The sequence below is a fragment of the Cornus florida genome, unplaced genomic scaffold (genome assembly GCF_030987335.1).
Source record: "Cornus florida cultivar Cherokee Brave unplaced genomic scaffold, ASM3098733v1 CherokeeBrave_3.0.0_Hap2_Chr05, whole genome shotgun sequence".
Lineage (NCBI taxonomy): Eukaryota > Viridiplantae > Streptophyta > Magnoliopsida > Cornales > Cornaceae > Cornus > Cornus florida.
The window spans coordinates 28,849,288-28,870,794 of record NW_026775575.1 but is presented as its reverse complement, the minus strand read 5'-3'; the positions used below and the strand labels follow the sequence as shown (position 1 = coordinate 28,870,794).

The window sequence follows — 21,507 nt, the reverse complement described above, 5'->3', positions numbered from 1 at the left end:
GTGTGACTTTTAGAACAAGAAAAAGGAATATACTTTCTCTCTCTAGTTTTTAGGGTTTGTTTTCTCTTCTAAAGAAGGCTACCACAAGCCTTGATTCCAAGGTCATTCATCAAGGCATATTGATGATTCCTAAAGGGAAGATCATAATCAAGAAGAAGGAGAAATGATCTTGCTAAGGGATCTATAATAAGTGAGAACATTCACTTTAGAGGAAAGATTAAAAGGTTTACTCAGACCTTTGATGTAAGTATTCAATCTGTTTATTGAATGATACATCATCTTTTATTTATTTTTGCATAAAACTTATCTCTATGTGATGAATCAAGATCTATGTTTGCAAATCCCTCAAAAAAATTTAAAAACTTGCACGTTTCCCAATAGTGGTATCAGAGCATGGTTTGATTCATTACTAGAGATATACATATATATATTGATTGATGTATGTTGATGTATGATTTATTATATTGATAGATATTGATACATGATGATGTATGTATAATTCTGAATGGATGATGATATGTGTTTGGGCCATGGATGAAGCTTATAGGTATATTGAATGTAATTTTATCTTTGGATGAATGTAATTAAGGCTTTAATTTAGCCGTTTGAAAATTCAATGATGTAATTTAATTTTTTCCATTGTATTTCAAATTATAAATATTTATTAAAGCCATGTAATCTTCATCAACGGATACTATGAAGTTGTAAAAAGGTTTGAAAGGGTTAAATTAGGCTTCAGTAATTTTCTAGAATTTTTTCGAAATTTTTCAGAATTTTTCTAGAATTTTTTTAGGCTTAATTTAATTTTCTGGGAATTTTTCCTATTTTTCTGGAATTTTTTGGCCTTTTTCCAGTGGCCGGAGCATCGTCGGCGGTGAGAAGAGGCGTCGAAGGAGGTTGGGATTAGGTGCTATGCACCAAGGGTGTGCCTGGCTCGTGAGGAGCACGTGCTAGGAGAAAGAACATTGAAGACATGCTGGCGCGTGAGATGCACGCGCTAGCCAAAGCTAAATTCCTTCCACGCACGTGCAGGCGCGTCCCACGCGCCCCAAGCGCGTGCCAGCACGTGGGGGTGCATGCCCTGTCCTGCTGCATGCCCCAGGCATTTGCGAGCGCGTGTGGGGCCCTCCAGGCACATTCTAAGTGGCGTTTTGCTTCTCCGAACTCGTACCAGCTTCCTATAAGTGTTTACAAACTGTTGAAGGACGCCCGTACAATAAGAATAGTATTTAAATGTTAAAATCTAAATCCATTGGCCATTTAATTTGCTTCTGTCTGTAGTTTAATTATTTATGTGATGCATTGAATAATTTAATTTGCATTATTATTATTCATGCATTACATCCATAATTTTTTATCTAAATGGCTTGATTTATATTAATTAAATTATGAACATAAATTGGATTTGATTGCTAATTAATTTGAGGGCATTTATTGGGAAACGAAAAATTATTTTTGTAAATTTATTTTGAAAGAATGCCTCAAATTAAATATTAGTGAATCAATTAAAATCCATATATTTTCTAAATTTAATTGGATTAAAATCAAGGCGTTTTGCATGCATTAAATCATGAATAGAAAACCCTAGTTATATATAATTAAAAATTGAGTGGGAGCCGGGATTTTTATACATTACCCCATGACCTTCGTAATTATAACCATTGTGATTAGATCTTTAAAAATAAGGCCCTACGCATGATTTAAAGAGTCAAGATTACAAGAATGGTTGTCTCACGAAAATATATTTATTAAATGACCATTATAGTTAGATCTTTAAAAATAAGACCCTACACATGATTTAAAGAGTCTAACCTAATAATGGCAATATATTTAATATTTGATTTTTCATTAGAGCATTAATTACGTTATACACTCAATCTAAAATCAATAGTATTAGCTCCCCAACGGAGTGGTCTATACTAGGTGATTTTAGAAAGGCTAAACTTAATCGGGAATTATTTCATATATAGATAAGGTATTATCTAAAGATATATGGAAATAATGAGTCATTCTCGTCAATAAGCAATAACGAATTCCGCCAACCAGATAAGTTATTGGCATATTGATTATCCGATTTTTCATGCAATGCGGTTAAGGGACCCATAATTAATTAATTATTTTATTCTTGCATGATTATTTTTATTCACTTTATTTATTGTATGAATGCTTTTATTTTTCAGATTTATCATGACTAGTCTATTCAGTCCACTTGCAAACATACTAAAAGAAAATCGATTAATTTGACCTAATTATATCGATTAGAAAAGGCAACTAGATATTGTACTCACATATGAGGGGTTCAGTTATGTACTTACTACTCCCCGACCTTCTCCACCTTTGCCTGAGGATCCTCCTGAGGAGCATGGAGTTTTTAAGAAATGGAATAAAGCAGATGAGATGACTAGGTGCTACATTCTTGCTTCACTCTCGAATGTACTCCAAAGTCAACATCTTCATTATCTCACTTCTGCAGACATCATGCTCAACCTCAAGGAAATGTTTAGGCAAGTTGGTAAGAGTGCACGCCAAACTGCTATGACAAACTTGATGACCACTAAGATGGTCCAAGGTACTCCAGTTCAGGAACATGCTTTAAAAATGATTGGTTTTCTAAATGAACTTGAGATCCTTGGATGCAACTTGGATGGTGAACTTCAGGTTGACATAATTATAGATTCATTGCTAGACTCATTTAAATCTTTTAGGGTTAATTATTCTATAAATAAGCTTGGGTACTCACTCGCTAAACTTCTGAATGAGTTGGTAACCTTTGAAGGGATAATCAAAAGTAAGGGTGCATCTATCAACTACACTCAATCTGCTGGACCATCCACTTCTAGGCCCAAGAGGAGGGGTAAGAAAAAGAAGAAAGATGGTGCCCAAACTGTGCTTGTGCCAAACAAAGTGATCCAAAAGGATAAGGGGAAGAAGAAAGTACGGGTTGAAGGCAAAGGAAACTGTTTCCATTGCGGTCAACCGGGTCACTGAAAACCTAACTGCCCAACACTTCACATGCAAAGCAAAGGAAAAGGCATATTCATTGTTGAGGAATGTAATGTGGTTGAATCTATAGATTCCTGGTGCATAGATTCTGGAGCCACTAATCATGTTTGCAATTCATTGCAGGGATTCCAGCAGTCCAGAAGCCTCAATGAATGAGAGATATACTTGCATATGGGATCTAATGCCAAGGTGGAAGCTAAAGCAGTGGGAGTGGTTCATATGCAGTTTGATAGTGGGAGGAGTCTTATTTTAAAAGATTGTCTTTATGTGCCAAATGTTAGGCACAATTTAATTTCAGTTTCTTCGTTGGTTTGTAAAAACTATATTTTTACTTTTGGAAAAAATGTTTTAATTAAATTAAATGGTTGTGTTATAACTTCTGGTGCATTGAAAGATAGTCTATATATTTTAACTCCTAACTCATATCAAATGCAAAATTATGAATTAAATGCAACTTCATCTAGATTGAATGTTAAAAGAGAAGCAGTTTCTCCAAACTCATTGTATCATTGGCATCTACGATTGGGTCACATCAATCAAAATATGATTCAAAGGTTGGTTAAAGAAGGTTTATTACCATGTGAGGCAGAGGAGCCTATGCCAACTTGTGAATCCTGTATTGAAGGAAATATGACTCGAAGGGCTTACTCAGTCAAAGGATATAAAGCCAAAGACCAATTAGAGTTGGTGCACACAGACGTGTGTGGTCCCATGAACACCCAAGCGAGATGAGGGTTTAAGTACTTCATCACTTTCATTGATGATTATTCACGTTTTGGATATATTTACCTAATGCGACGTAAGTCAGAAGCTTATAGAAAATTTCGTGAGTTTCAAGTGGAAGTGGAGCGTAGATTAGGTAAACTTATCAAAACACTTCGATCTGATCAAGGAGATGAATACCTCTTGGGGGAGTTCAAGGATTATATGGTCAATAAGGGTATTGTGCGCCAGTTATCCGCACCTGACTGCCCCCAACAGAATGGAGTGGCAGAAAGGAGAAATAAAACTTTGCTTAGCATGGTTAGATCTATGATGAGTTTTGCGTCATTACCTCTATCATTTTGGGGATTAGCCTTAGAATCAGCGATATACATCTTAAATTGTGTTCCATCTAAGTCTGTTTTGGGAATGCCATATGAGCTGTGGTTTGGACATAAACCTAGTTTAAATCATATGCATATATAGGGGTGTCCAGTACACGTGCGTAAGAAACAGGCAAACAAGTTGGAAGCAAGATCAGATGCATGCTTATTTCTTGGCTGTCCTAAGGGCACTAGAGGTGGATTATTTTATGATCCCAGGGACAATAAGGTTATTGTCAGCACTCATGCTGTTTACCTGGAGGAGGATTATATTATGAACCACAGACCTAGTAGCCAGATAATGTTAGAGGTGATGGTTGGCATATCAGATATATCCCCTATGGACACACCTAATATAAATACTGAGAATGATGAGACACAAGAAGTCCCTGTTGAATTACCATGATCTAGTACATCAATTCCTGCACCGGTCCTTCGGCACAATGGGATGACCATCCGACCCGACAAACTCATGTTTTTGGGTGAGGTCTATGAGGCTGTCCCCGATAAGCATAAGTCAAACCTAGTGAGCTATGCGGAAGTGTTAACCGATATAGATGCGAATCATTGGAAAGATGCCATGAATTCAGAGTTGGAATCTATGTATTCTAACAAGGTCTGGGAAATTGTAGAACTTCCTAGTGGGGTTCAGCCCATTGGTTGTAAGTGGATCTACAAATGAAAGAGAGGAATGCATGGGAATGTTGAGACATTCAAAGCTAGATTGGTAGCCAAAGGCTTCACTTAACGTGAAGGTATTGATTATGAGGACATATTCTCACCAGTTGCAATGCTTAAATCTATTCGCATTCTTTTGGCCATTAGTGCTTATTATGACTATGAGATATGGTAGATGGATGTTAAGACGGCATTTTTCAATGGCCATCTTGAACAAGACATATACATGAGGCAACCAGACAGTTTCGTGGTTAAAGGTCGTGAGCATTGTGTGTGTAAGTTGAATAGGTCCATTTATGGACTTAAGCAAGCTTTAAGCACATGGAACATTTGTTTTGATCAGGCAGTCAAATTATTTGGCTTTGAACAAAACGTGTTTGAACCTTGCGTTTACAAGAAAAAACAGGGTAATGTCATCATGATTCTTGTTTTATATGTTGATGACATCTTACTCATTGGTAATGATGTAGAGGCTTTGTCATCAGTTAAAAGGTGGTTGTTCAATAAATTTGAGATGAAAGATGTTGGAAAAGCAAGCTATATTCTTGGGATCAAGCTTTTGCGAGATCGGGTTAAAAAGAAAATAGGCTTGTCTCAAGAGTCTTACATTGACAAAGTTCTAACCAGGTTTGGAATGGAAAACTCTAAGAAAGGGTTTTTACCATTTAGACATGGATTGACTCTTTCTAATGACCAGTCTCCCAAGACTGATATGGAAATTGAGCAAATGAGGCGGATACCATATGCTTCGGCTGTTGGTAGTCTCATGTATGCCATAGTCTATACCAGACCAGACATCTACTACTTAGTAGGGATTATCAGTAGATATCAGTCCAATCCTGGACTTGATCATTGGTCAGCTGTGAAGAATATCTTAAAATACCTTAGAAGAACTAAGAGTCTCATGCTCATTTATGGAGGTGATGATCTGGTTCTAGTTTGGTATACGGATTCTGATTTTCAATCAGATCCAGATGCCAGGAGATTTACATCTGGATATGTGTTCAAGTTCAATGGAGGGGCAGTTAGTTGGAAGAGTGTCAAGTAGGGTTGTACTGCTGACTCAACCATGGAAGTAGAATACATTGCAGCCTCTGAGGCAGTAAAAGAAGCTATTTGGTTGAGAAACTTTCTAATTGAACTGGAGGTTGTGGAGCATATAGATCGGCCTATGACGCTTCATTGCGATAATAGTGCGGCTATAGCCCAAACCAAGGACCCAAAATTTCATAAAGGAATAAGACACATTCAGAGGAAACATCATGTGGTTCGTGATATAGTAAAGCGAGCAGATATACTTGTGGCCAAGATTGTATCGGAACATAACCTTGCTGATCCATTCACAAACGCTTTACTGATCAAGATGTTTGATTGTCATATGGAGAACATGGGAGTTCGATGTGATTCGAATTGGCTATAAGTGCAAGTGGGAGTTGTTGGGATATGTGTGCCCTAGCATAGCAAATTCTTATTTTGGATTGTAAAAGTCATAGTTCCTTATCTGAATATTATTATTGAAGCATTATACAATTGGTAAATGGAATGTATTATTTTTCGATTCATTGTGGAATTGATTGTGTCTACTTGATTACAAGATATATTTATATATGTATGTAATGGCAATTAATACTAAGTTATAAATTAGTAATCATAAATGGTTCAAAGTCAGTAATTATGGATAGACATTTAATTAGTTAAGACTTCAACCGAGTCCACGATAGATTGAGATATATTGCGAGAGTTGTCGTATGCAATTGCTCTCTATCACAGTCATAGCTTTTGACTGTCAAACATGAGAGAAGTATAGACTCTTTTATTACTTAATAATTACTTTGATTTGTTCGGCGGATACCTCGGGATCCTTAGATCAGCACTTTGGGTAGTTATGTAATTAATAGTTAGAGGTTTATAGTCTCAATATTTGCATCAATACTATTTGTATTTATTTTGTTTTGATTATGATTGATCACAAATTAAATTCGAAGGCCTTCGTATGTTTTAGACAAATGTTTTCTATATATATTTATTTAATAAATTATTATTTTTGTCAAATAAATATTTTATTGTGATCGAGCCAAAAATAATCAAAGGTAACAAAATAATTATATTAATTATGTTGTCGGATTGATGGCTTTAATTATCCGATAAATAATTATGCATAGAGGGGTCAAAGTGCAACATTGACTTAGAGGTTATTTACTATTTAATTGGAGTGCAATTAATTTCTTTTAGTGGCGTAGAAATTAATTTATGAATTAATTGAATTGGGTCCATGGTTTAATGAACCAGACCAATTATTAATTTATAGGAGCCAAGAAAATAGTAAGCCCAAAGAATTCTCACCAATAACCCAAGTTGATATTGGAGTCCTATTAGAATTGAGAAATTTGATTTAGAGATGGAAAATGTTTTCTTGTTTCCTTTTTCTTATTTTTATTTTGCCTATATATACATGGGTCTATGTATATTTTAGGTGTGACTTTTAGAACAACAAAAAGGAATATACTTTATCTCTCTAGTTTTTAAAGTTTGTTTTCTCTTCTAAAGGAGGCTACCACAAGCCTTGATTCCAAGGTCATTCATCAAGGCATATTGGTGATTCCTAAAGAGAAGATCATAATCAAGAAGAAGGAGAAAGGATCTTGCTAAGAGATATACAATAAGTGAAAACATTCACTTTAGAGGAAAGATTAAAAGGTTTACTCAGACCTTTGATGTAAGTATTCAATCTGTTTATTGAATGATACATCATCTTTTATTTGTTTTTGCATAAAACTTATATCTATGTGATGAATCAAGATCTATATTTGCAAATCCCTCAAAAAAATTAAAAAAACTTGCACGTTTCCCAACAGTATCATGTTAACACATCGTTTCATATGCCTATTGTTATGTATGGGTGTTGCTGTTGTTGGCTCAATAGTGCTGGTCGAGGTGTGTGTTATTGGCATATATATGCAGGACGGACCCAATGTACACTGGGTGGGGGAAATTGCTCCCATTGATTTTTTTCTTTTACTATTATATCACTAAGTTTTTATTTTTTCAATTTTATACTCCCAACCCAAAATTACAAAATAAAAAATTTTAAAAAAAAAAAAAGAAAAAAAAAAACTTTTGCCCCCCTCACACAAATTTCTGGATCCGTTCTTGGTTACATGCATGTTGTTGGCGTATGCTATTGTTGACACCTCCAAAGTATAGGTTGAGTAGGGTATTTGGTTGAGTGGTGTTTTGTGAGCGTTGTTCGGGTATTGGGCTTCGTGTGTTTGGGCCGGGAGAGAAAAAATAGAGGGCGGTGAGAGAGAGATACAGTGTGTGGTGAGAGGTGAGTATTTGGGATGTTATTGTAGGCAAAATTAGGGCTTGACAGTGCTGGGCATGAGAATCATAACTCCATGGAGGGCAACTTAAGGAGTTGAAAATGAAGTAGAGATAGGCAGTTAAATAATTATTATAAGACATATTTTGGGTCGTTTTTGAGGCAAATAGAAGCCACTTCTTTGTATTGCTTCCATAATAGACTAATAAACATACAACTTCGCAGTACTAGTTCCCGAGTACACTTTTCTTGACAAATGTATAGTAAAAGTCTCTGAGAAGTTGAAAGAGAAAAGGTCTCAAAACAGGCTTATTCAAGGACTAGAGACACCTACCCACTGGATCATGAACAAGGGTCAGTTCGACTGATCAGTCAGGCCCATGTAAGGTGATGCTTTGCAGGGCCTAAGCCTATGTAACAATTTCATTGACAGCGGTCATGCCATAAACCATTGTCTAGCTTCTCACTCTCTCATATTGTAGTAAGAAACTTGGTTCCCCTCATGGCTTGCTTTGTAGCTTTAAGGAAGAAACGTCAAACATATACTACTCTCAAACATCCCACATGGATTTTTCCATGGCTGTTTCACCACGTGAGAGCTGTTGATGGAAAGGATTTATTACTTGCATTCTCTGTTGACTCATTACTTCTAAGTCCAATCTTTGTTGTTGTTGCTGCTGCTGCTGCTCATGCAAATTCGGGGGCCTTGATCCTCCGATCCCCAAAAAATCGACAGTCATCATATCATCCCCGCCGCCTCCACCACCACCACCACCACCACCTCCTCCAAACCGCGACGGGCCTGTTGGGCCCCGGCCCATCACACTTCTTCCCTGCAGTATCATACTAGAACCATTACCATCCACATGTTCCATGTTCTTCATGAACCCAGGGTTTTGATCACTACCCACTAACAATCCACTGAACATTCCTATATCATTCATGGCCGAGCTAGAGGTCCCAGAGTCGAACAAGGACGACATTTCTTGGGAACCCTTTTGCAGGAGCTGGTTTGTGAATCCTCCACCATTGATCCCTACCAAAGTTGACTGATCAGGATGTGTTTGGAAGTGTTCATACGAGTTGTTATGTTGCTGAATTGCACCATAAGATGGTGATCTCATGCCAGAGAGCTGATCAGGACCTGCCATACTACTCACAAAACTTTTCTGCATCATAGGGGAGTTGATACTGTTGCTTGCAGTTGCACCCATCTGTGCCGCTTTCTGCAACAATGCAGTGGCAGACATGTGAGCCGAACCGGGAAGTTGGGCGCCATTTTTGCTATCTTGAAGGTAGTTGAAGCCTGATGAGCTATTTGAGCTTAGTTGAAGGCTAGAGGAAGATGAAGCAATGTTTTTTGGACCACCAAAGAGGCTACCTGAACTGCTTGAGAACATGCCTCCACTTGCCATGTTCATGGGCTTAAAGGGCATCGGCACAAGCTCTTGGGGTAGAGATTTGAGCGGGTTTTTTGGATCATAGTTGCCGAATTCCGACATTCCCATAGATGTATTGGTGCTGCTGTTTATGGGCATAGTGGACATGAGCTCAGGCATTTGGCTTTGTAAGTTAGGTCCCATGTTGGTCATTAGTCCTTGGTTTACTTTGTTGTTTTCTTCAGCTAATGCATCACAGAAAGCTCTGTGTGTAATAAAGCTATCTCTCCTGCAAAAAGACCAATAAGTGTGGCTAAATCAGTTCATTATGGGGTTACATATCTTGAGAGAGAGAGAGAGAGAGATTTGAATCTTAAAAGTTTCAATTAAGGTCATCCAAAAGAAGAAAATATAGAAAAGTTCATTAAATTTTCATCCACCAATATTAACAATAATGCAGGCCTTGATCATACCAAGAGAAACGATTCATATAAAAAAGTAGGGCTAATTAAAAAAGTTTTTCAAACTAGCATTAGTTGTTAAGAGGTTAAAATGCAGAAACTTGCTTGAACATAGAATTTGCCCCAACCCTTATCCTAACAATTTTTGAAGCTAGATACAATTTATTCAATTTTTTAAAGATTTTGTTACAGATAAAATTCAAGATTAAGTAAAAAAAAAAAAAAAAAAAAAAAAAAAAAAAAAAAAAAAAAAAAGCAGCAGACCTAGAGAAGATGGTTCCACAATCACATTTGTATTCCCTAGTGCCACAGGTCTTCTGATGAGCCTTCCAATCGGATTGCACTGCATACTTCTTCGAGCACTTGTCACATTTCCATTTCTTTTCTCCGTGTTTCCGGCTATAGTGTTTCTTGATGCCTGTAAGGTCTCCTAAAGCGCGAGCCGGGTTGTGGTGGACACATGATGGCTCGGGGCATATGTACACTCTCTTCCTTACTTCGGTGCTTGTTCGTTGCCTGAGCTTCCATGGAAGATTGTGACCTCTCCGATGTAGCTGCAGGTTTTGGTCCCTTTGGAACCCCTTGTTACAAATCTCACACACAAACCGGTTTGTTGCCATTAGTGTTGTAGGTGATAGAGCAATAACTTCCGCACTTGGATCTAAAATTTTGTAATGTTGAGATAAAATCATGTAAGCAATACATTTCAATAGTTTAGCGAACAAGAAGATAAATGAATTTGATTGAAACAAGGAATATATATATGTGTGGGTGTGTGTATGTGTGTGTCTGTGTGTGTCCATGAGATTTAATATTGACTTATCCAAATAAAAAGGAAACTGAATTTTTTTATAAATTGTATAGCCATGAATCTAGTCCAAATTAAACAGCTGGAAGTCAAAAAGAGAGAAGAAAATTTAAGTCCTATACGTGAACCACAGTTCAAAGCAATTATTGTAGTCACCAAGCAATAATTGAACCCTTGGATTAAAAAATTGTTTTTCCTCCAAGAACCAAATATATATAAAAATAAAAAAATAAATAAAAAAAATCCTCTTATGCTGCTTATGAACAGATTAAAACCACATTGACATATACCATATATGCTTATATACTGTATCATACTCAACTGTGATTATTTACTTCTATAGTTTGAGTTTATAATTAAAACCCTCTATAATTATCTATTTCATGATTCACCCCATTGATTACTGAATCAGGTAAGAAGTTAGAATTCTTACCTGTTTATTTTCTCTTTTCCCATTTATGGGCCTGTAAATTTACTTATATATATATATATATGAAATTGACCTTTTTTTAAAATAAAAAAAAAAAAAGGTTCAATTATCAGTACTCAAATCAGAAAACCATTAAATTTCATGCTTCATTAAAGATTGCAATGAAAAAAAAAAAAAAAAAGTGAGCATCATGGGTGAGGTTAAAATTGCATGCCTGGCGTGCCTGGAAGATTTCTTTTCTTCTTAGGTGGCTGTTGCTGGGAGGTGGAACCATTGCTGTTTGTTGCAGTGATGGAAGGTACTGAATTCGGGCCGTTGAAGTGGTTTTGATTCTGCTTTTCTTGAAGCTGGTGGACTTCTTCCCCAGTATTTCCTGAAGAGAAGCTTCCATCATCACCTGTAATATTTGACATTAGAAAGAGAGGTTTGTGGAGATAGTTATAGGGAGAGTTTTGTCTTTCTGTCTTTTCTTTGCTATCAAACTTGTAATATTGTTTCTTCCCCCTTCCTTTTCTTGTTGTTGGTGCAGCAGGTGCATGCAGTCTAAAAGGGGGGACTTGTTTTTTGGTGAACACAAAATCAGGAATTAGCCTTCACTAGAGGAAGACAAAAACCAGGGAATTCTCCTTTTTTTCTGGTGGAGAGGTCTCTTACTGGCATAGCAACAACATTACAACAACTTGGTCTTCTTGGCTTTATATATTATATCTATATGCATATATATAAGTACTGTGCATAAGAGACAAGGATAAGTAAATAAATGCTTCTAACATTGTTACTAGGAAATCACTTTTTTTTATCTCTAAAGAAAAGTTCCCAATAAATATGGAAGAGTGAATTTATCATGACAAACACAACAAAATTAAAAACACAATAAAAAAAATAAAAAAAATAAGAAGAAGAAGAAAAAGAAAAAGAAATGCAAATTATATATAATACAATACATAAAGATTTACGTGGCGTATAACCTACCACCATAATGAATATTGGCGAAGACATTTCAGCTATGTGAAGAAAAATGATAATTACAAGTTCTCATGCTCCAAATCTAGCTACGTCTCTCTCTCACTTTTTGTTTTGCTTCCAATGTTCTCTGGTACCCACACTACAAATTGTAGCATCCTTATATATTGAGTTACAAATAGAGACTAGATCTATTTCTACAACCTGCAATACAAAATTGATCTTAAAGTTACAATTCAAGCCTGAATAAATTTATATTGCTTAATCAACTTAGTTTTTTTCTGGTCGAGTAATTAACATTAGGGTAAGTTGTTGCTATTTCCTTCGTTTAAGAATATTTCATTTAAAAATGTCAACCAACAAAATTTAAATTAGTAAGGGTGTTCAAATAATCCGCTAATCCGTCGTACCAATCCGTGCGGTTTGGTTCGATTTTTTAATCTTATGGTTCGGTGGTGGTTCTAAAAATTAGCAAGCCGCAATGAGTGATTCGGTTAACGGATTGAACCCTAAAAAAATCGAACCGAACCGAACCGAACCGGTCCGTGAATTATATTATATAATATATATAATTATATGTATACTGGAATATATTATTTCTATTTATTTATTTTTTATTCATTATTTGTTTTTAAAATTCAACCCTACATAAACGTATTTAAGTTTCTAACCCTAAGTTTTCTAACATAAGGTCTGTGACACCTCCCATTCTCTGTTTCGACTCTCTCTTCCTCAATTCCTCATCTCCAAAGGACTAATCTGAGTAAACTCCTTCACAGTCTTTACCTACAACACATATACATGTATGCACATGATGCTTACCTTGAGTTATTTTATACTCTTTGGATGTTACTAAACCATTTAATTGAAGTCCAAAATGATGGGTTAAGGTTGCCCACTCGGTTGACTAAGACATGATGATGTTGTTGTTGTTGTTGTTGTTGTTGTTGCTATTGTTGCTGCTGAGTTTGGTTGGTGCCGAAGTGATGAAATGCCTGCCAGTGGGGTGAAAACTGGGGACGCAAACCTCTACTAAAAGGATTTCCATTGGCGGTTGGGACTTCCCCAGTAGCTATCTTAAGACACTGTACTACAATATAATCATATTGGGCTATTTAAAAAAGCTTAATCCGTGGAAACCGAACGAACCAATCCATTATTTTACGGATCGGTTCGTTTTCAAATTTAGTCAATCCATGAGGACCGAATTAGTTTGAATTTTATCCAAAATCGAACTGATCCGATCTGTAATTAGCCCTAAAAATTAGTATAACTTTCCTTGAAGATTCAAGAATTTGAAAAGTTCTTCAAATTAACAATATAAATCTTTGCAATTTGGCGGGATTGGTTTTACAATTTTTTCTTTTTTATTTTTAAAAGGCTTGCATTAAAATTATGTTCCCTAAAAAGGTTTAAATTTTCAAAAGGAAATTTTAATTTGGAAAGGAGGAAGCAAATTATTGCCCTACATAATCACCCTTCCCAACCTACCCTAAGGGGATAAAAAGAACTAAACTTTGTTGGATGCAACTCTGTATTTGATTGGTGAGAAAAACTGAGGGAAAAACAGGACTAAAATTAAATTCTAAATTTGTGTTTGTGTTTGTATTCGTGCCAGAAAAATAACACGCAAGTCAATCAAAATCCATGTAGGGACCACCATGATGTGACTCACAATTGATATGATGAAATAAATCAATACAAACGTGGCCCACCTTTGAAATATAACCTTAATGTTCACATCAATAAGTACTTTTTTTCCCCCACACATCATTAAGTACTTCACTACACAATAATGAACTAATCGAAGTGTTTTTATTTTTATTTTTGTTTTTATTTTTCTTCAGTTAAAGATGTTGCTCTCCTGGTCCATTTTTCTATTTAAATCCACATTGGTATGAAAACTTCGTCATGAAGGTTGCTGAAATTAATTTTGCTGAAAAATGATAAAGTTGAACTTGTGCAGGTTGACTCTAAGCCACACAGCATCAACACAAACTACATAAAAGTGTCTTAACTGTGGTTTTGGAAATTGGATCATACTCAGTAATCACACAAACATATATATATATATATATATATATATATATATATCAACAAATTTAAAGAGTGAAAAACACCGACACTCAGTAACTTTGAATCACAGAGTTGAAGAAAAATCGCAGACAACTTTGATACATTTTTTATAATGGAATGAATAGTCTCCTCAGTATTATATGTATTTATAATAAATAAAAAAAACACAACCTAAAATATAAAGAAACTAATAGTATAAGTTAACACCTCAAAATTAAACTTTCTCCAAAAATCCTGTAAAACTAAGATAAGCCTAATTATTAAAAATTACTAAATATCAAAAATCAAAATAATTCAAATCGGTCTAGACTTCTAACAAAAATTATGAGTTATTCAAAATTGAGAAAATGCAATTTTTTTTTTTTTTTCTTAGTTGGTATTCTTTTTAGAAATAAGGATTTAGTACCGCTAGACCACTTGTCTGTTGAAAAAAAATGCAATTTTAGAGACTTAAACAATAGAATTTGGAAGAAAAACACCTTACATCAGCAGTGAAGTTGCTGTCTTTTTCGAGTTAGGCCGTTTCCAACTAGATTAGGGTCTTCTCGAATCAAAACGGACTAGTCAAAAACCAAAAACTCTATTAATTTGAGCGTTTGACTTTGTGATGGTCTAAACGGACTCCAAAATGATTAAACAATATGTTATACATCCAATATATATCGGAAAAGCAATGCTTTCTCTCTCTTTATTTTTTTTTTCTTTCCAAAAAGTGTCAATTTCTACTTTTCACCTATCATTTTAAAGAAGCCCTTAACTTGATAGAAAACACCTCTGCTCCGTTTCATTCTTATTAACACGTCCCTGTGTCCATTTACACTTTTTACAGTCCGTACTCTGCTTCCCTCCAAAAATTAATCTTACATATTCCAAACCTATATATGTTTTCTAGGAAAATTGATGTTCAACTAATTAAAGAAGCCTCTCACATCATAAGATGTGGCTGTTGTTAGTTAATTGCCGAACCCTTTTGTCTCAGTTGATACAAACGATTGAAAACAACCAAACGAGTTGGTTTTCTTGTTTTTGACAACAACATTTTAATTTCACTGATGTGTGTGTGTGTGTGTCTGTAAGATGCTACTACATTGTTAATAAGTTCCAATTATATATTAGTGATCGATGTGAGGTTAGTGCAATTTGAAATTTTAAAATAGAAAATTGTAACTAGAAACATGTACATTCTGTCCTGAAATTTTATGCCCTGCCTAAAATTGTAACCATTTATGAGAGCTTGTCATGCTCAAAATCAAGTATTCTAAAGAAGTTTAGGTTAAAAAAATTTCCAAGATAAATTAAATGAATAACGCCATATGATCGGGCCGAATTTGGCTTTTGTATTGTATAATTAAGCTGGATTGATTGAATTTAGTGATGGTTTTTTCCTCTTTGAACTGCCTACCTGCCACACACGTTCAATCACAACCTAGCGACCATGTTTTTGGTCAATTAGAGAAAAATATCAGCGGGTATTTGTTTTTCGACTTTCCAGAATGTGCTCGCTTTTAGCTCCTTCGGATTAGAGAGTTCGCTTTTAACTCTCCAGGATCAGAAACTTTTCAGGAGGTCACCCATCTTAATACTATTCCAAAATAAGCACACTTAATATTAGAATTTTGATAAGTTAATAACCATCACAGTTTAAAGACGCGTTGAACCTACATATAGTATTTTATCTTTCTCACGTGATGTGAGATCATGACATCCGTGTCAGTGTGGTAACTCGTTTGGTGTCTCCGACCTGCGTACAAAAGTCGTCATATTTTAACTGTCTTCATAAAGCCACTCCAACAGTGCTCCAGTCATAGCTTATCCATGGTCTGTACTTCTCTAATTTGTTCTTTCTTCTACAACAAAAATATATGCCACTGATCTTATTAATGACAAAAGTTGTGAATGACAAGTCACAATTCGAGCAAAAGCCATATCTATTCTATAACATATCAAATAATCTTTATTGTGTTTTCTTACTTATAAACGCAATGGAACCGGACTTTAGTAAGTTAATCACATGTACTTGTACCTATTGTTTAAGAAATAGTGAAAAGTTCAAAATGGTATTGTAAAGGACACGTCTCACACTATGTAAATGTAATTGACTTTTCGTGTTTTGAAAACTATAAGCACGAAGAGGGTATAAAATGGACGATATTATACAACGCGAGATGGAGCAATAGTGGTAGCTGAAAGCTGAATCGTTCACATGGAACAAGAATTACTTTGAATTCACAAAGCATGGTAATTTGAATCTATAAAGTTGAAGAAAATTTGCTAGTACATGTATTTATAAATAAAAAACCTAACAACATAAGTGACCCTAAAAACATAAGGAAATGGTTCAAAATCAATTTTTCTCCAAAAATTCTGTAAAAAAAATAAGGTAAGAAATCTTATTACTAAAAAACTACTAAATACCAAAAATGAAAGTAATTTGAGTCCGTTTAGACTTCGAACGAAAATCTTGAAATATTCAAAATTAGGAAAATGTAATTCTCAACCCTAAACGATTGAATTCGGTGGAAAGACGCTCAACCGAAGCTACTAATTTTTGCGAGTTTAGCCATTTCTAATCAGACTAAGGTCTTTTCAGGTCAAAACGGACTCGTCAAAATTATCACAAAATAAAAACTGTACCCGTTTGACTTTCTAACTATCCAAACGGGTTCCAAAATCATCAGCAATAAATTCTACATCATATGTCATTAATTATACATTTGTGTATCATTTTCTTAGCTTCTGCAAGCTTACAGAACAGAAACATGCAGTCCGGCTAAAAATTAGAAACAAGAAGAAGACAGAAACTAGAATATCAGACATTAGCTAAGTTATAAAATTCCAGTCAAGATGATTAAAGACCATTATGCATAATTCTAGTACTCCAAATGATCCTATCTCCATCAAAATTTGCTTTCTGGACAAAGAATTTACCTGGGTTTTATCGATAAATATGGACCTATCTGATTCCACAAAGCACAAACAATGTAGTGACAGACATATTCCAACATAATTTCCCCATAATTTTCTCAATTATATTATGATAAAACCGATTAAAATATGCCCTGAAAAGGCATTTGGATGGTGGTAGGGTCTCAAGAACTTCAAAAGCAAGGCCCAGCCACCAGCTAATTGACATAAGCATAGAGACCTTAGGGATACAACCAACATAAAAGACGGCCATGCCTCATATTCTTTTTTATATATGGACATATTTTATGACTATGTCTTATGAAAATGATGTTTTATTAAATTAAAAAAAAAAAAAAAAAGAGAGAGATTAAATTAAGGAAAACAATGGGTAATCTAGTTTCCTTGATGTAGATGTTTTTTTAACTTCTTATTGAAAATTCTTAGAAAACTAAATGAAAAAGAATTGATATTTATACATTATATTAGTGATACAAGCAAGAACTTTGCCAATCTGATATAGTCTGGTTTCAGTGTGTGTGTGTGTGTGTGTATATATATATATATTATGCCTTCAATTTTATAACTTATTCAAGTACAATGCCATTGGAAGTCTTTTCTTTACTAGTTTAAGCTTTTAGGACAATTGGTTGTCCATGATATACTTATATCATGTTGTGGAAGGTCTTAGATTCAAAATCTCTCCTTTTACATTTGTTTCTCGTTTGCAGATCCAATGTACTTGTTAGGATTTTTTAATAATGGGTCATGTATTTGAGAGAAATTAGTTATCTAGAAACATTGATGTGTATTTAAACTCAAAGAGTAAGTACATGTTTAAAATAAACAAATAAATAAATTCTTTTTTGTTTTTATTAATTGAAGGGTAAGTGCAGATACATATAAATAAATAAAATTTTAAATCAGAGGGGGTCAAAATTTTAGATTCATTTTGATAGCAATACCTTTAGGCATGGTAGCATCCGCAGAAAGATGATAGTTTAGAATTCATACATTTTTTTTTATGAAAATAAATGTTTAGAATTTAAATGCTTGGAAATTGGATCATTTAAATAATACGGTCGATATTAAAATCTCAACAACGTCTCAAGTGAAAGATCAGACTGTCATATGGCTGGTTGGTTTACCCAAATATTGAGCCGGAATTAACTTAAATTAGGACAGCATTTAGAGATTACACAATGTGTGGAGTTGTGGCTCGAAATCCACACAGTATTGACGATTTTTTTTTTCTTTCTTTTTACATAAGGGTGCTAGGGTTTGTATTATTCAGCAAATAAAAAGCGAGAGAATTGAGACTGAGAGAGAGGCGAAGGGTTAAGGGCCTGATAACTTGTAGTCTTTGTTTATTCTTCTTCCTCCTCTTCATCAGATTTCAAACCCCTTTGTCATTTCTCTCATATTGACTTCATTCGATTCACGGTTGAATCTAGAGTTCCTACAAATTTTGTAAAACTATGGAGATTTTATGTTGGTGATGAAGATTCATTCGCGTTCGACTGTGATTCCTTCAATGGAACAATTCGGTGTGTATATGTATATATATATATATATATATATATACATGATATATATATGCACGATTATATGTATATGCAATATCTTATTGTATAGCTTGAGCCTATTTATACGAGCTTGGTTGAGCTGAGCTCGAGCTCGAGCTCGCTTAAACAATAGCGAGCCAAACTCGACCATGCTTAGGCTAGTCTCATGTCAAACACGAGTGTAGAAACCCTATTTTTGCTTCCCTTCCTCACAAATAGAAGTCACATGGTCATAGGGAATGCACGACATTGCCATCTGCTGAGCCAAATTATCAGCAGGGCCTGCATTTGGCAAAAAATTGAAAATTGAGAATCTGACCGTCTGATTGAAAATTGGACTTCACCATTACACACTAAACACCCCAAAACCTTAGGAGACACTTAGGATCAAGCCTAACACACATTTTCTAAAGCCCGATCAACAGTCCTTCGAAAAGGGAAAAATTGGGATTTTACACTACAACTATTCAATTTGATTCTTAGAGCGACAAACCATTGCGTTTGGAATACTAAAAAAACCCTAGGGTATACCCCTCCTTGGGGACTCCACCCTTATCCTGCACCTTGATTAGCCAGACCCTAAGACAATGACAAAATGGTCAACTCCAAGTTTTATTTTTCAAACCAATAATTAAACTCACGAACGTACATCACCATCATGCTTAGGAGGTACAAAAACCCTAAAAAGCACTGTAATACCGCCTACCTTCTCTTTCGCCCCCACCTTTGACCAAAACCCTTCGATAGGGGTCAAACGGTCCACTCAAACTTTGATGTTCCAAACCATCGATAAAATGAACAAACGGATATCGCCATTGCGTTTAGAAGGCTTAATACTTAGAAACTACTTATTATATTGGCAATGTTTTAGTCCGGACACTCATTTGACCAAAATTCCAATCTGAAGAGTAAAACAGTCGATTCACTTATGTGTTGAGTTATCCAGACCTCATTAGGGGACAAAATAGATGACATCACATCTATGGATGTCAAAAATGCTCAGAAATTTGAAAATGGAAAGAATTGCAATTTCTGAAAACTTGGGGGCAATTTTGTAATTTAGCCACAAATTAAAAAACAAAAGTGGCACGTGTAAACAGGTTCCACCCCCTACTTTATGTAATCTCGAAATCTGTTCCCTTCGCCTCATTTTGCTTTCCAATATTCATTTTCAGCCCTTGATCATTGCTTGGCCTCCAAGAATTTTATATAAATAAAGCTTGATCTCCTCTTCACATTTCATACACACACAACCTCCAATAAGGTGATATATTCATACTAAAAAAGCCTCTCCTCCTCTCTTTCTCTACTTATATACTCACATATACAAACTCATACATTCTCTGTACCATTTTCTTCTTCTTTTTATCTCTCTACACTTGTAATCACTACAAGGAAGGCGGTGCATTAAAGAAGAGAAGAAGAAAATCATTGAAAAGAACGAATCAAAGCAAAAAAAATGTAGAAAATAAGATATTCTAAACTTTATCTTTTTCATTTATCTTATACAAGGCTGTAACTCGGACGGGTTGCATGGGTTGGAGGTATAGCTTGAGCCTAACCTAACATATGAAATGTTTAACCTAAACTCAAACCTAACCCTACCTTCAACCCTAATTACTCAACCCGAGCCTAACCCATCCTTCTAGTTTTAAACCTGGGTTTGTAACTCAGGCTTAGATTTCGGGTTAGAAAGTCAAGTTTATTGGGTTATCCATATGGCTAATTTTATTGAATTACGCTTAAACTAAAAAAGTTTTAATTTTTTTTTTTAATTTTTTTTAATAAATTACTAACAAATGCTTATAAAATTAATTATCCTAAATGCTAATATACAATAAAATAAGATTTAACAAAGGAAGTTGAAAAGAAAAGGTGATCATAATTTGAAGAGTATATATAATGAATTTAAAGTTAAATATATATATATATATATATATATATATATATATATATATATAATATTATAATTCGGGTTCGGGTTTGCTTGGGTTGGTAGAATCTCTATCCAAGCCCAACCCTAATTAATTTTGGGCTGAGATTTTTCAACCCAGACCCGACCCTAATTATAAAAATGATTGCCCAAGCCCGCAAAAAAATCGGGCAGGACTCAGGTTGGGTTCGGGTTGCCAAACCCAAGTTGCAACCCTAATCTTATATTATTTTATTTTATTTACTTTTTTTTTTATTTTTTTATTTTTTTGCATAGCCTATGTTAATCTGTGTGTTGAAACCCTCATCTCTATGGAGGTAGTAAACGGGATAAACTCAATTTACATGTCTAACACTTAATTTATTCCTAAGTATGCTTAAAATGCCTAATTGGTCAGTTTCAAGAATCAATTGGGAGAGATTGGATGCCTCTTTGTCTACTGAACTCATAGGAGCAGGAATCTCTCCATCCTTCCCGAGCCTTTTAAATGATAGTACGAGGCCACCGTGTGTGATGGAACGGGTTCAGAAAGCTGCACACTTAAAAAAATGGAGACCGTAGAGATGAACATCCTTGGCATACCCATGTGAAAAATCTTATAGTAATCCGTTAGGTTTAATTTCTATGCAAAACCCTTTCATTTTGCTTCTTGTGCGCTCATTCGTCAATATTTACATTGAAATCGAACACATTTTCGCACAAGCATGTTTATTGTAGTAGAATGACATTCTTTTCAGACTGTTACAATAATTAACTTTTTACATGCAAAAGGCAATTCTTGTGGGATATCTACAACCATTTGAATGCCAACCAATTCAATTTCCTTCACGCGATGTGCCGGTAGCTTATCCATCTTCAGAACTGTCAGCTTTCAATGTGTACATTAAACACACCATTTAA

The 21,507-nt window shown here is 35.0% G+C and overlaps 1 protein-coding gene across 1 annotated transcript in view; it reads right to left on the bottom strand.

Moving 5' to 3' along the window:
• Nucleotides 1-8,270: 8,270 nt before the first annotated feature.
• Nucleotides 8,271-21,507, bottom strand: part of LOC132309112 (zinc finger protein GAI-ASSOCIATED FACTOR 1-like) — a 75,721-nt gene continuing 62,484 nt past the window's right edge. The window contains exons 3-5 of the mRNA XM_059807462.1: nt 11,381-11,563; nt 10,193-10,589; nt 8,271-9,756 (exon numbers count right to left, since the gene is read on the bottom strand). Coding sequence (XP_059663445.1) covers nt 8,640-9,756; nt 10,193-10,589; nt 11,381-11,563 — 1,697 coding nt within the window. The 3' untranslated portion in view covers nt 8,271-8,639. The remainder of the gene's footprint in view (nt 9,757-10,192; nt 10,590-11,380; nt 11,564-21,507) is intronic.